Here is a 16416-nt window from a genome sequence, read left to right as displayed (position 1 = left end):
GACCAAAAAAACGGATTTCTTTCATGTAAAGCCATACTTTGCTGCTTAAATATGTTTTTTTTGGGGAATTGTCTATAACATAATTTTAATAACCTAGATCAAGTGCAGATTTCTAATTTTCAATTAACGTAGGAATAATTTTGTTTGCTAAAATAAAATAAATGAATGACTGAACCATGATATGTTCTAGGTACAATTTTTTAAAAAATCCAAATTTCAAAAAGTCATGTGGCAACTGTATAGCTCAAGCTTTAAGTATTAACTTTTAACCTTTGACCTTACAGATTTTAACCAATGAAATGTCTCTTTAAACTTTAAAGGAAACAATGATAACGAACGCCTGGCGATTGCTAGACAGCGAATTCCATATCGACTTGGTCGAGTAGTTGATGATTGGCTACTCGACAAAGGTAAAAAAACATTGATTAAAACTTCAAATAAAAATAATTTGAACATAACCAAGTAGTGTTTCATTGTAACTCTAATAAACCTTAAAAATAAATTTTCAGTAAAACTAAATTAAAAACATTTAAAACAGTAAACTCTAGATAGTGGTATCTTGCATACGATGTATAATAATTTTCTGACCTGTTTAGAGCTCAAATGTTTAATAATCGTACCCTGTTAACTTAAGGTTAAAGGGACTGTAAATATAATCTACTAACTCGATCTATGAAGACACTCATAGATTAACTTTAACCAAACATTCTAAATTATTCATAGAATATTTTTTTCCTGTTCCCACTTCTAAATTATTAACTAAAAATATGTGCAGATTTCTTACCTTTCTTACTGCCGTGAACAAAATATCTTGGTTTAAACTACAGGAATTCTAACTAGTGGGCAAAATGAATTGCCAATCAAAGTGAAGTCCCTTTAACATTTGCATCCTTTCAAGGAATTTTTTTGAGCAAACCATAATTAAAACCAGAACTTAAAATTGTGTGCATGCTAATCATACGCAGAGAACAATCTGCTCGAAATTGTATTTGTGATTTCATAATGCTGCCAATGTTTTAAGGATCTCTTTGTTTTAATAAAATTGTGCCATAATTTCACCATCGGTATGTGTATCATTACTGAAGTCGCTTTTACATCAAAAAAAGACTCTATTTTAATTGTTAGTCTTGCTAAATGCCAATCAGAGCTATTTCATACATTGCCTGGGATGCATAATGATGCATTTCATTTCTTAACTTGTGGCGAAGCAAACAAAATTCAATATTATAGTGGTAAACATTCTGAATGGAACGCTAATTGCGTTTTGTGGCGAAATATCTTGTTTTCCTTCTTCCGATTTTATTTATTTTTTTTACTCTTTGCAATAGATCGTTAAAAAAAAGATCATAATAAATATTTAAATATAAAAAATATTTTAAATTAAAAAATAAAATCATAGGATACAATGTTTTTTTAAATTAAAAAACACAAACCTTTGATTGGCCTTTAGCATCAAACTTCATCCAAGCGGATAAATATCTATTAGGCGTACATTTCATAGTCACCTCATGTAAAGCAATGAATTATGAGCTAATTTCCTATCTTATAATTTATTGCCTTCATCATTCATAACAACAACAAAAAAATGTTAGTCATCTTTTCCAAAAATAAAGAACTCAATGTCAACATTTTTGTATGTATGTAATATTCTTTTTGCAGGACGGCAGCTCACAATCTTCAATAGCCAGGCAACAATTAAAATCGGTGGGAAGGACCGGGGACATCCTTTTCAAGGCCAACTTAGTGGCCTCTACTATAATGGCTTAAAGGTTCTGAATATGGCGGCTGAAAATGATGCCAATATCGTGATTGAGGGAAATGTCAGGCTTGTTGGTGATGTGCCTTCATCAATGACTACAGAGTCAACTGCCACAGCCATGCAGTCAGAAATGTCCACTTCTATTATGGAGACCACAACCACATTGGCCAGTACTAAAAGGATAAAAACACCTACAAGGGAGCCGGTTGGTCAGGTTAGTAGTCCCACATTTCTTTTATTTTTATTACATCAACATTTTTTAAGACCATGAAAAAATACAAAATTAAATTTGTAAAGGACTAAAAGTGCATAGTAACTAAATAGATACATATATAGATATTTTTCTTCAAATTCTAGTTATGTTACACAAAATATTACTGCTCACACTAATAATGAGGAGCTGAGGAGTTTAAAAGTGCAATAGGGTCTTAATTGGATTCTGGCTAATTTGGATAAATGCAGAATGTCTGGTCACCTTGTGAGGTTGTGGCAAACACAACAAGGAAATGATTTGAAAATGATATCTGCGGAAGAATTCATGGACTGTGAAGCCAAATGTAGACCAAGAGGGGTAATTGTTTCTGCTCTTCTGTAGAATTCATATGAAAGGACCAAGACACATGAACCAGGATTTGATGCAGTTTAATCAACTGGTTTCGAGGTATTCCAACTTCTTCATCAGGATACAATTGTATCCTGATGAAGAAGTTGGAATGCTTTGTAATGCGCAGATTAAACCGCATCAAATCCTGGTTTATGTGTCTCAGTCCTTTCGTATGAATTCTACAGAAGAGCAGAGAAACCCCGTTTTTTTCTCCTCTCAGTCTGCACCAATATTGAGCAACTGCTTAAGGGTAACCTGTCAGGTGCAATATGCACCCAGAACTATGAGCAATTCTAGGTGCATATTGCTAATCCATGCCTTACTGTCCCTGTATCTAGTAGCATAGATAAAGGGATCTTTTAGAAGAGTATTTGTAAAGATCCCATATGATATGCTGATGAGGCCAGTGACTAGTCGCAAGGGCTTTAGTTTCCTTGGCTAGTTGGCCCCCTTAGCATGTAAGCATGCCCCTGTGGGCGTGCTAACATGCTAATGAATGTGCAGCATCAGAGCATGGTAGCACACACCTTTCTCCGGCCATTGTGTCTGAATCCTTGAATTCGGCTCAGTGTGCATGATCCCAGACTTTTGGTCATGCACTCTACATGAGTTTGAAGCCAGGACACCCGGCTTCATAATGCGCATGATTGAATCCCTTTATCTATGCTACTATAGGCTGGGACTGCTGTTCAGGGGTTATCAAAATGTACCCAGAAATGCTTGGGGTTCTGGGTGCATAATGTACCTGACAGGTTCATTTTAAGGGGACTCTGTTATCAGGTTTTTGCCACCTAAGCTAAAAAAGCATACCATAGCGATAGAGACCTTGATTCCAGTGATGTCTCAAATGACTGTGCTGCTTATTGTATTTTTTATAAAATCACGTTTTATCGTGATTTTAGATAGAGAACTAGTAACTGTGTTGCCATGTAGTCCTTTATATTCATGAGCTCTGAATAACCCAGCCCCAACACTGATTGGCAGCTTTCTGCCTATGCACGGTGTACACAGAGCCGTTAACAGTGGTGATGGAGAAGTTATACAGAACTGCAGCAAGCAGCCCATAAAGTGACATATTACTGAAATCAGAGTCTCTGCCGCTATATCACTCTGCTCTCAGATGATGTAGCAAACACCTAGTGAAAGACATAAACTTTGTATTTGTTTAGGCCACTATTTATGACAATTCACAATAAATATAGGTGCAGAGTAAAGGCTACCACAAAAGCTTTTATATCCTCTTTTTCTTTTTTCCCCTACTGGCATTTTCGTTGCCCCAGCTGGCATTTTATATATATATATATATATATATATATATATATATATATATATATATATTTATATTTATATTTATATTTAGAAAAAGTAATATAGGAACAATTAGAGTTGAACAAAAAGATTTGCAGGACCCTAGTTATAGCCATGTTAGTATCTTGTAACCATCAAAGCTCTTCCTTGATGGAGAAATTTAAGGCCTCTTCTAATTAAAGGGCCAGGCACAACGTCATGATTGTTGCATGATGCAGGAATGAGGTTCTAAGACCTATGATCTGATGGTCATGGACTACCAACATGGCGACTGGGCCAGAATCCTGTGAATCTGTGGTTTTGCTTGGTGAAACTGTAATTACCAACCTGACTGCTGTCAGGGCAGATATGTAGTTGTCATCGGTGCAGCCCACAAAGATGCCATGAACCTCATGTCTAAAGGCTCCCAAAGCAACTGGTTGGTTTCACCTCCTTTTCTTCAATACAGTCCTCTGTATATAAACTACATTATTAGCAAAAAGGGGGTTGTAAAAATTCCATGACTCTTTTCCTGGGTGGCATAACTAAAAAGTAGGAAACCGGCATTCAAAGTAGCATTGGTATTTTAGCTTTGTTTTGAGAATTATGTGTTATCTATATACATAAGAGTAACGTTTCAATTACTCGACCTTTCTCAAATATACACAAGTAATAAATGGCCATGTGAGTAGAGTAGTAGCAGTTCTCTAAGGGTTGTGACACTCCTCGCTATGGTGCACTCCTGCACCACAACCCTCATAGAGCTGCTACTACACTACCCACGTGGCCATCTATCACTTGTGTACATTTGAAAAAGGTCGAGTGACCGAAATATCCCACACAGACACCAATGTAATTCTCTAAATAAAGCTAAAATACCATTGATACTTTGAGTGCCGGATTCCTACTTCTTTGCTACTATGGGGTTGGACCCTATCCGAGCACCTCCTATTACGACCTAGAGTGCTGTATTACCATTACACATAGCTTAGCACTAGAAATAGGAACCCAATGAAGGGGTCTACTCATACGATGGGGAAGAAGTTGTAAATGCACAGTAATGCTATGTGCACACTCTGCGTTTTTATGACGCTGCGTTTTTGTGCGTTTTTGGCCGCTAAAAACGCACAAAAACGCACCCGTGGCAGAAAAACACGGCAAAAAGCGCATGTGTTTTTACCGCAATTTGGTGCGTTTTTGGCTGCATTTTGCTGCGTTTTTGATCTCTGCGTTTTTTTGCGTTTTTCCAATGCATTGCATGGGGGGAAAACGCAGAAAAATGCAGGAAAGAATTGACATGTCTATTTTAAGCTAAAAAACGCAGCTTAAAAAAAAAGTTGTGTGCGGACAGCAAAAATGAAAACTCATAGACTTTGCTGTGGAAGCAAAGTCATGCAGTTTTGAGGCCAAAAACGCACCTGAAAAACGCGCAAAAACGCCGCGAAAAACGCACTGTGAGCACATAGCCTAATTCGAGGTGTCCAAAAAAAAAAAAAATAGTGTAATAAACAACAACCATAAAGGATAGCAGAAATGGCATAAAATAAGCCATAACATATATTGTATGGAACATGGATATTACAGAGATAAGTTTATAATTTTGTAATTATCAATGATCTATCATTAAACTGAACAGATGATGCAGTGCATTTTGGGGTTTTTTTTAACTAAAGTCACCTGTGATTGATACTATAGCCCACCATTATCTACTAGTCTAGAATAATTTACTCTTGATTTATGATCTATTGTACATCTTTGCATTTGTATATTTCTATATAATATGGATCTTTTGTGAATAAGTATAATTGTGTGTAGCATGTTATGATATCAGTATCCTCCAGTTTCTAAATTGAGTTAACTAACGGAATCAAATGCAGAAAAGTTGGTAAGTTTTTGGACTACTTATCTTTTGTACTTTTTGCTTTTAATTATGCACTTACTATTTTTTTGTTTTAGCATGATGAAATGTCTTTTATATTTGTATGTTATGAGATTTAGGAATGTGAAATCACATGTTTGTGTGACTTAAGTTCTTTCGTGTTTATCGAGAGTTGGCTAGTCTAGGAAAGAGAGGATCCATCATTATGGTCTTTGTATTTTTATCGAAGGGCATATTTACGGTCATTAGCTCTGCTAAACATTTGTTCCTGGAAACACGCAATGTGTTCTGTATATGCTTGGATAGCATCTTTTACTCTGTGCCTCGAATTAATTAGTGACCCAGTTCCACAAGCTCAGATAAAAGGGCAGATCCTCGAATTCATTCCGCAGTTGCTTAACTATCATTTGTTACATACTGTTTCTATAAATGATTTGTATGGAATGACTGCTTTACTACCAAAAAAATGGAAACCTACCATGGTGTTTTGTTTTCCTCAATCAAACCAAGCTTTCAGCGAGCCACTTAAATAGCTATTGAAATAAACCCTGGGGTGATTGAATGTTTTGGAACAATAGAAACACATTTTTGGCCAAGCAGAATTAAATTGGCTTCACTCTAAACTGCAGAGAATAAGCATGGTTGGTAATTCTGGAGGGCAAAATGTGGGTGAAGGATGTGTTTCTGTTTATACTGAAGCAGTGACTTTGAAGAAGATTCATCAAAATATTCTCACGACAGCCTTGGTTTTTGCCCTCCAACCTAAACATAATAAAGCCGAGCGTCTAAAAAAGCACAATACAGTCACTTACAACCAATTTCACTTTGAAGTCAGGAGGTTTCACCGCACCAGGTGACCTATATACAGTATGTTTCTTCTTCTAAAATACTACACCCAGTCAATTGAATTAAGTTAGACATCTTTTTTTTTTTTGTTAGTATGACATCTTGCTTTTTAGAGTTAAATTAATAAAATGGCTTTGCATTGTATTTTACTTGGTTTATTAAGTTCCACGGGGTTGTGGAATAAACACATCATGATGGGACCCTTAATTATACCATAAGGTGCAAGTCAGATAAGGTCTGAGTCCAGTCAAGCAGTAAGCACCAAAATAAATAGCAATTTTGTACACAAAATGCGGGGCCCGGCATTTTTAGCTAATATTTTATTAGGCTTAAAAACAATGTTGACGTAGTAGAAAATCAAATCAAAACATCTTTAAAAAACAGATCTATGACTAAACAAACTACAGAGAAGAAAACACAGTATACCTTATAGCCCAATTCACTAAGATTGGTGTTTACTATGTCAGTCTTAATAAAGGCAATGTAGGAATAAGATGCATTAAGATCATTAGAGAGAACCTGTCACAATATTTGGCCCCTATAAGCTGCGGCCACCACCAGTGAGCTCTTATACACAGTATTCAAGAACGATGTATAGAAGAGCCAAGGCCACTCTGTAGAACATAAAAAACAATTTTATAATACTCACTAAAGGGGCAGTCCAGTCAAATGGGTGTTGCTGCTCTCCAGTCCGGCGCCTCCTCTCTACTACGATTGCCGTCCTCCTTCTGCTCAGCCCAGTATGGATGACATGTCCTACATCATCCACACAGATCGGCATTGCGGTCCTGCGCAGGTGCATCTTGATCTGCCCTGCAGAAGGCAGATCAAAGTACTGTAATGTGTAGTCACGAGGAGAGGTTAAAGATCGCCTGTGCACGCACACTACAATCACTACAATACGTTGATCTAACCTGAGCTGGGCAGATCAAAGTGTGCTTGCGCAGGACCTTAATGCTGGTCAGTGTAGACGACGTAGGACACATCATGCACATGGGTCTTAGAAGAAGGAGGACGGCAATCACCGCAGAGAGGAGGCTTTGGACTGGAGACCAGCGACACCCATCGGACAGAACTGCCCCTTTGGTGAGTATTATTATACTAATTTTTATGTTCTACACAGCAGCCTGGGATCTTATATAGAGCATTCTAAAATGCTGTTTATAAGAGCTCAGTGGTGGTGGCTGTGGCTTATAGTCGCCAAATCTGGTGACAGATTGCCTTTAAGAATATGAGCCACTTGATGATTTTAGTGAATTTTATAAGTGATATGCACCTCACCAGAAATGTTAGTCCATTCAGACACCAGAGTAACTTTTCTGATATAAAAAAATGTCACAACTTTTGAAGAATTTGATGAGTGGACATAACCATCATCCATTTCACCCAGTGTCTTCCCCCAAATTCACCCATTTTGTTGTAGCTGCCCTATAAAGGCATAAAAATGCCAAAAGTAAGAAAAAAATGTTTGCCTTATCAAAGTGTTTTACACTAGCTTTCTGACATAAAACTTTAACAAAATCAGAGAATTTTTTATTTATGCTTATAGAGACCACTCGACATGGTGAACACGACACTGTCGTATAAATCTGTTCCTCTCAAAAAGTCATACATAAGTTACATAAGGGTCACTTATTGGATCTCACTGCCATAGATTTTTAGCATTGCCAATGTTTCAGTATGGATCTAGCTGGGCACATGTCTAATATGTGACTACACAGCACCATACATGGAAAGTTGTGATGTGCTATATGCTGGACACCTTTGCATTATTGCTAGCATTAACTATATTTAACAATTTTTCTACACTAGTTATTTTTTAATTTTGTTCCAGACAGATTACTAAAGATGAGCAGACCTGAACAATAAGGGTAAGGACACAAAGTGAGTAAAACAGACCGAGTGGAATGAGATAAAAAATTGCATTCCACTCGGATTCGTGTTACTTTATGGGGCTGGTCTGCGATTTTTTTCCTCAGCCCTAATTAGATGGAGAAAACAGTCACAGGATACTGCGAGTGTAATCAGATCCAAATTCACGCGCACCAATACAAGTCTATGGGTGCGATTGAAACATCGCACTGCACCCGGATGACACCAGGGTGCAGTCTGATAAGCGCATCAGCTGATAATGGAGAAGATGGGGAGATTAGTCCCTCCCTCTCCTCTGCAGCTGTAATCCGATCGTAGGATTGGATCACAAAATAATGACAGTTGGCTTATGCTCGCAACAGAGAAGGAGCCAAAGGTCATTAGCATATCGCATCTGAAGCACTCACATTGCATGCTATATGCTCGTTTGGCCCCAGCGTAAAGTTTGGTGTTTCTACTGAACACGGACTTTACCAAAAAATCATTGTTCAAGTTTGGAGTTTGGGTGCTTTACGTATGCAAACCACTTGGGAGAGCATCTCTGTGCATGGGTACGCTCAGTGCTCAGCCCAGTGTGAGCCGGTTGCAATATTGGCAAAACTCTCACTGTCACTGTAAAAATCGCATTATGGGATGTAATGTGCAAAAAAAAGAAAGAAAGAAAAAAAACCACACCCACTCTCTCTTCCCCAGAAGTGGCCTGTTTATGACTGTCTGTATGTGGGCAAAGAGCCAAACTGCTCAGTCATTGACTTCCAATGGGCTTCAGGTTTGTAGTTTACTATTTTCCCCTAAGAATTAATAAAAGTTAAATTTTTACCAGTTGTCCACTTAAGCCAGTGAATTTATTTATTTATTTTAAAGTTATTGGACTTTAATAAGTCTTAAAGGTCCCACACAGTCAATAGTAAGTGACTTCCAATGGGGTTCAGGTCAAGTCCAGGTCCCGAACCACACCTTATCCAAAGTGTGGCTGAATCCACCAAACTGAACTCCAACGGGTCCATCTAACAGACTTATACTTATACTTCATTCTAAACATCCATGAACTTTTGGAACTCACACTGTTTCACTGTTTGTCCTACTTTTGGTAGGTATTAACTGTTTCATTCCACGAAGCCTACAAGACCTCCCATTATGGAGATGTTTTATAGGTTCTGGAGCTACCTGAGAGGTTTTAACTCTTAGGCTTATGTGCCCACGGGGAAAGTGTCCTGCGGATATAACCGCAGGACATTCCGCGGGAGCTCCCAGAAAACCGCAGCACAACTTTGTCTGTTTTAATACTGTGGTTGTATCGTGGAATGTCCTGTGGATATGCTGCAGTCATTCTGTATTGAGGATACAGTACCATGGCTTCGGCACTGCATCCTCAATAAAGGACAAGTGCTGGAGTGATCGGGCAGTTCATACTTACCTCCAGCACTTCACTCTACGGCCATGTCTATCTGCACTTTGCAGGAGAAGGTGGGCGGGCCTGAACTAACTCCGGCTGTCACATGACCCGAGCTCTTGGAGGCCCCGCTCACCTCCTGCTGCCCGCTCCTGGCTTCACTGCGCTCCTCTGCACCAGAGAAAGTTACTCCGGTATCTTCAATCTAGGCAGGTAAGTATGGGATCGTGTGGAAAAATCCACAGGAATAATTGACATGCTGATTTTTCCGCAGGGAAATCCGCACTGTTTCCGCTGCGGAAAAAAAAGCAGCATGGGCAAAGCAATTCCAAAATGCCATAGAAATGGCTGGGGACTCGTTGTACTGCGGATTTTTGAGAGATATACGTAATTTCCGGGAAAAAAATCGTGGCAAATTCTACGAATTTTACGCAGTGTGAGCACATAGCTTTAGACACTTAAAAAAACATCTGATTATCATTTAGGATGTTGATTATGGTGGCTTAATTTGTCTATAGTAATACAAGAGGCCACTTAAATGAATGACCAACAAAATAAAATCTGGACAGTCTGAAATAACCAAAAGTGAGGAGCGCAGCTTGGTCCATTAATTGGATTCTTGAGTGCAGGACTAGTGTTACACTCATATTTATAGACATTAGTTGGTCCCATAGATAAGGATTATTCTGATGGGATGACCTCTTTCACAATTCAGAATGAACAGATCCTCAATATTTCCCAGTTTGCTCTGCATTGTACTAAAGGAGCCAATGAGTCTTCGCTTGCCATCCATTTACGAATCTTTGCATCTCTCCATACTTTGCACTAATGAAGTCTATACTCGTCCAGCTGTTTATAAATATGTATAACTTCAATGCATATCTTCCTCCTTTTACTTTTCCTTTTCATGTAAATATTCACAGCTGATACATTTTTCCAATTCCCTATCTTACATTTTCCTTCTTTACCATTTATTGTGACTGCATACATTGCTATGGAATAAGCCCAATTCCTATTTTTTTGCTTTCAACCAATTGAATGTTTCTTAATAGTCAATTCATCTACAACAATGTACAGTAAATATTTCGGATCTCATTAAATATCTGCATTTCAAAAGGAAAAAAATACAGGAGTACAGTGGCCATAAAGATGAAACTATTTCGAAAAACCCATTGTACAAGCGCAATAATAATAATTGCTCTCATCTTTTGCCTGCATTCTTTCACAACATTTAATTGGTTATATTCATTCGTATATTTTATTCAGCCAAATCGCTTTTTCTTTATAGCAAGTGGAATAAAATATAAGGTAGGTCCCCTGAATAATTTTTGCTAAAAACATTTATTGCTATGTTAATGATGGGAAATAAAAGGCTATATTACAAAGAATAAAAAGTAATAGGAATTCTGCTGCTATGCCTTTCAAGTAGCTATTTCTTTTTATAATTTTTGTAATGCAGTATATAATTTCCCACATTTATTGTTACTTTTTATTATACATTTCTTTATTTATTTGAAACAAAAAAACACTCAGAAAACTTATAGAGTAACTTAGTATGCTAATTATTCCACATAAGATCATCACTTGTCTCCATTGGGCTTTGGGTAACTGGAAAAAAAATATATAATAAGATAAATAATGATTCTAATTGTAATTACTAACATTATTATTGCATTACATCACATTTGGTAACAAGAGCTGAATAGATTAATACCAGGATGAAGCACACCATATTGTAAGGACACATGACGGATGCTTATCTGTTGGATTTACAATATTTTTGGGAAATTTCACAATATTAAAGTAGCAAGCTCCACATGTGTAGCCAATATAATTGAAGTCACTACTTATGGATAGTACAGATGGAAGAGTAGTCAGGCAAGTCGGTGTCTGGTAACAGGAGGATATTTACGGATACAGGGAGTACACAGAAGTGTAGACAGGTCACAATTTGAGGGTCAGAACTCCAGGATGGCACGTAATTGATTCAGAGAGAAAACAGAGACATAGTCATGTAACGGTCTGAGGTCAAAACAAAAGCTAGGTCATGACAAGAACAGGGAGCGGGCAGAGATGAGTCAAATAACAGTCCGGGGGCAGAGAACAAAGATCAGAACACATGCAGAAACACAGGCCAACAGCACAACTACAGAACCAGAATGTACAACTGGCAAGCTTCTGGGAGAGCATGTTAAGTAAAGAAGCGAAGCAGAGCAATTACCAGGAAGATGGAACAGCTGAGTTATCAGCACCTCCCAGAACCAGCATGGAATCCTGCGCTGTCAATAAACCTGCCAGCCCAGTAGCTCAGGAAAACACAGCAGAGCATCTCCTAATGTGCAAGACGCTCTGCACAGAGGAAACATGTCACTACAAGCTCAACAGTCCAGGAAAGCGCAGCAGAGCATCTCGTAATGTGCAAGGCTCTCTGCACAGAGGAATCGTGACAGCCAATATCTAACGTATGAAGTACAATTCTCCTTCTGGTTTTCCATACTTCACATCTGTTTCAAAATGTTACAGGACATCGGCAAATAAAAAATGGTGAAACTCTAATATGCATTTGTTTAGTCCCATGTCTAATCAGTGATTGGTTGTCTGGATAGACACCAAATCACTTTTATTATGTCAGATAAGTTACTGATTAGTGTTAAATTACTTTTATACACTTTACTAAGTACCATAGTGGTTATATTAGCTCATACAGTATATGTCAAGAAATTACTTGTATGGCCTTTGCATTAAAATTATTATGGCTGCAGAAAATCTCACTAATGTTTTCATTGAGATTTTCCAAATAATACAGAATGTTTGAATATACCCGGATGTCCTTAAAGGGAAATTAAACCTATAAAGATTAAAGATTTACAATTTAGGATAAGTTTGCAAACTTGGCAGATGAGGGGGATGTCATTACAGGGGTAGCATTGCTGCAGCAAGGCATGACCTCTGAATGCCAGAGGAGTGTCTGCTCCAGTAAGGGGGGGAATAGGAGTGCAGGGCAGGCAAGACAGGTACTGGTAGTGGGGGACTCAATTATTAGGGGGACAGATAGGGCAATCTGTCACAAAGACAGGGATCGCCGAACAGTGTGTTGTCTTCCTGGCGCTCGAGTTCGGCACATCGCTGATCGGGTTGATAGATTACTGGGAGGGGCTGGGGAGGACCCAGCGGTCATTGTACACATTGGCACAAATGACAAAGTTAGAGGTAGGTGGAAGGTCCTTAAAGATGATTTCAGGGAATTAGGTTGTAAGCTTAAAGCATGGACCTCAAAGGTGGTATTTTCGGAAATACTACCTGTGCCACGAGCCACACCAGAGAGGCAAAGAGAGATCAGGGAGGTTAACAGGTGGCTCAGGAATTGGTGTAGGAAAGAGGGGTTTGGGTTCCTGGAGAATTGGGCCGACTTTTCAGTTGGCTACAGATTCTATGCTAGGGATGGGCTGCATCTTAATGGGGAAGGTGCAGCTCTGCTGGGGCAGAAAATGGCTAGAAGGTTGGAGGAGTGTTTAAACTAGGAATGGGGGGCGAGGGTATTCACTTTATAGAAGGGGAATGTAGTGCAGATAGTGACCAGGGCACAAGTAATGAAATTGGGGGTGGTACGGGGGGAAGGGTTAGGACAGTTAATACAGTAAGCAGGAATACAGGTACAGAGTCATACGTAACGTGCATGTACACTAATGCCCGAAGCCTCACAAATAAGGTGGAGGAATTAGAATTAATATTGTTGAAAGAAAATTATGATATAGTGGGGATATCAGAGACATGGCTGGATGAGAGCTATGACTGGGCTGTTAATTTACAGGGTTATAGCCTATTCAGGAATGACCGTACAAATAAGCGAGGGGGAGGTGTGTGTCTATATGTAAAATCATCCTTAAAACCCATCCTGCGTGACAACATATGTGAGGGTACTGAGAATGTAGAGTCCCTATGGGTGGAGATAAGGGGGGGGAGAATGAATAATAAAATACTGATAGGGGTGTGTTATAAGACGCCGAATATTATGGAAGAGGTAGAGAATCTCCTCATAAAGCAAATTGATAAAGCAGCGAGTCTCGGAGAGGTAATTATTATGGGGGACTTTAACTATCCTGATATAAATTGGGGAACAGAAACTTGCAGTTCCAGCAAAGGAAATAGATTTTTGATAACAATGAAAGATAATTACCTTTCACAAATGGTACAGGACCCCACAAGAGGGGGAGCACTACTAGACCTTGTACTAACCAATAGGCCAGACCGCATATCAAATATACAAGTTGGGGGTTACTTGGGGAATAGTGATCACAAAATAATAAGTTTTCATGTATTCTTTAGTAAGATGTCTAGTAGAGGGGCTACAAGGACACTAAACTTCAGGAAAGCAAATTTTAAACGGTTGAGAGATGATCTTAGTGCAATAAACTGGGATGATGTACTAAGTAATAAAAGTACACAAAGCAAATGGGAGACTTTTATGAGCATCCTGAATAGGGCTTGTGCAGAAAATATACCCTATGGGAACAAACATGCTAGAAATAGGAGGAAACCCCTATGGCTAAATAGAGCTGTAAGGGAAGCAATAAAAGAAAAACAGAAAGCCTTAAAAGAATTAAAGAGGGTAGGTAGTGATGAGGCATTATATAATTATAGAAAATTAAATAAAATATGTAAAAAGCAAATTAAGTTAGCTAAGTTTGAGACAGAGAGACTCATTGCGAGAGAAAGTAAAAATAATCCTAAAATATTCTTTAACTACATAAACAGTAAAAAACTGAAAAGCGATAGTGTTGGCCCCCTTAAAAATAGTCTTGGTGAAATGGTGGAAGGGGATGAGGGTAAAGCCAACCTGCTGAATGACTTTTTTTCTACGGTTTTTATACAAGAAAATGCCATGGCAGATGACATGACCAGTGATACCATAAATTCACCCTTGAATATTACCTGCTTAACCCAGCAGGAAGTACGCCGCCGCCTCGAAATCACTAAGGTTGACAAATCTCCGGGCCCGGATGGCATACACCCCAGAGTACTACAGGAATTGAGTTCTGTGATAGATAGACCATTATTTTTAATCTTCTCAGATTCCTTAATAACAGGGTCGGTACCGCAGGACTGGCGCATAGCAAATGTGGTGCCAATATTCAAAAAGGGGACAAAAACTGAGCCGGGAAATTATAGGCCGGTAAGTTTAACCTCTACGGTTGGTAAAATCCTTGAGGGTTTCTTGAGAGATGCTATACTGGAGTATCTCAAGAAAAATAACCTTATGACAGAGTATCAACATGGGTTTATGAGGGATCGATCCTGTCAAACTAATTTGATCAGCTTCTATGAAGAGGTAAGTTCAAGCCTGGACCAGGGAAATGCAGTGGATGTTGTGTATATGGACTTTTCAAAAGCTTTTGATACGGTGCCACACAAAAGGTTGGTACATAAAATGAGAATAATGGGGATAGGGGAAAATATGTGTAACTGGGTTAAAAACTGGCTCAGTGATAGGAAACAAAGGGTGGTTATTAATGGTACGTACTCGGACTGGGTCTCAGTTCATAGTGGGGTACCACAGGGGTCAGTATTGGGCCCGCTTCTTTTCAACATATTTATAAATGACCTTGTTGGGGGCATGCGGAGTAGAATTTTAATATTTGCAGATGATACTAAACTCTGCAGAGTAATCAATACAGAGGAGGATAATTTTATATTACAGGGAGATTTATGTAAATTGGAGGATTGGGCTGAGAAGTGGCAATTGAAGTTTAATGTAGATAAATGTAAGGTCATGCACTTGGGTAGAGGAAATAACATTTATGATTATGTACTTAATTGTAGAACACTGGGTAAAACAGACACAGAAAAAGACTTGGGTGTATGGGTGGATGGTAAACTTCACTTTAGTGGACAGTGTCAGGCAGCTGCTGCCAGGGATAATAAAATAATGGGATGTATTAAAAGAGGTATAAGTGTTCATGAAAAAAATATAGTTCTACCTCTGTACAAGTCACTAGTGCGACCGCACTTAGAATACTGTGTACAATTCTGGTCACCGATATATAAGAAGGACATAGCTGAACTGGAGAGGGTGCAGAGAAGAGCGACCAAGATTATTAGAGGAATGGGTGGGCTGCAATACCAAGATAGGTTATTAAACTTGGGGTTATTTAGTTTGGAAAAACGAAGGCTTAGGGGGGATCTAATCACAATGTATAAATATATGAGGGGACAGTACAGAGACCTTTCCAAAGATCTTTTTACACCTAGGCCTGCGACTGGAACACGGGGGCATCCGCTACGTCTTGAGGAAAGAAGGTTTAATCATAATCACAGACGAGGATTCTTTACTGTACGAGCAGTGAGACTATGGAACTCTCTGCCGCATGATGTTATAATGAGTGATTCACTACTAACATTTAAGCAGAGCCTGGATGCCTTTCTTGAAAAATTTAATATTACCAGTTATGTATATTAGATTTTATGACAGGGTATTGATCCAGGGAACTAGTCTGATTGCCGGATGTGGAGTCAGGAAGGAAATTTTTCCCCATTGGAACCTGTTTGCCACATTGGGGTTTTTTTTGCCTTCCTCTGGATCAACATGTTAGGCTACGGGTTGAACTAGATGGACTTAGAGTCTCCCTTCAACCTTAAAAACTATGATACTATGATACTATGATGATACTATGATAATTGCCAGATAATCTGGGTCCCACTGTTGGGACCACCAAGGTTGTTTTTTTACTGTACTTACTGTAAAGATATATAACGCAGCCACAAAGAAATGGCGGTCT

General features: G+C 38.6%; 1 protein-coding gene across 14 annotated transcripts in view; it reads left to right on the top strand.

Moving 5' to 3' along the window:
* Window positions 1–16416, top strand: part of NRXN1 (neurexin 1) — a 2061945-nt gene that overhangs the window by 1899290 nt on the left and 146239 nt on the right. For 10 of the 14 annotated variants that reach the window (XM_075339225.1, XM_075339227.1, XM_075339226.1 and 7 more), the window contains 2 exons: window positions 321–410; window positions 1660–1973. In XM_075339225.1, the coding sequence (XP_075195340.1) occupies window positions 321–410; window positions 1660–1973 (404 nt within the window). The remainder of the gene's footprint in view (window positions 1–320; window positions 411–1659; window positions 1974–16416) is intronic. The other 4 variants (XM_075339229.1, XM_075339228.1, XM_075339232.1 and 1 more) reach the window with 1 other exon arrangement.

Source organism: Anomaloglossus baeobatrachus, chromosome 3, assembly GCF_048569485.1.
Source record: "Anomaloglossus baeobatrachus isolate aAnoBae1 chromosome 3, aAnoBae1.hap1, whole genome shotgun sequence".
NCBI classification, from domain to species: domain Eukaryota; kingdom Metazoa; phylum Chordata; class Amphibia; order Anura; family Aromobatidae; genus Anomaloglossus; species Anomaloglossus baeobatrachus.
Note: the sequence above shows the minus strand (reverse complement) of the source record. Positions and strands in the feature narration are given on the sequence as shown.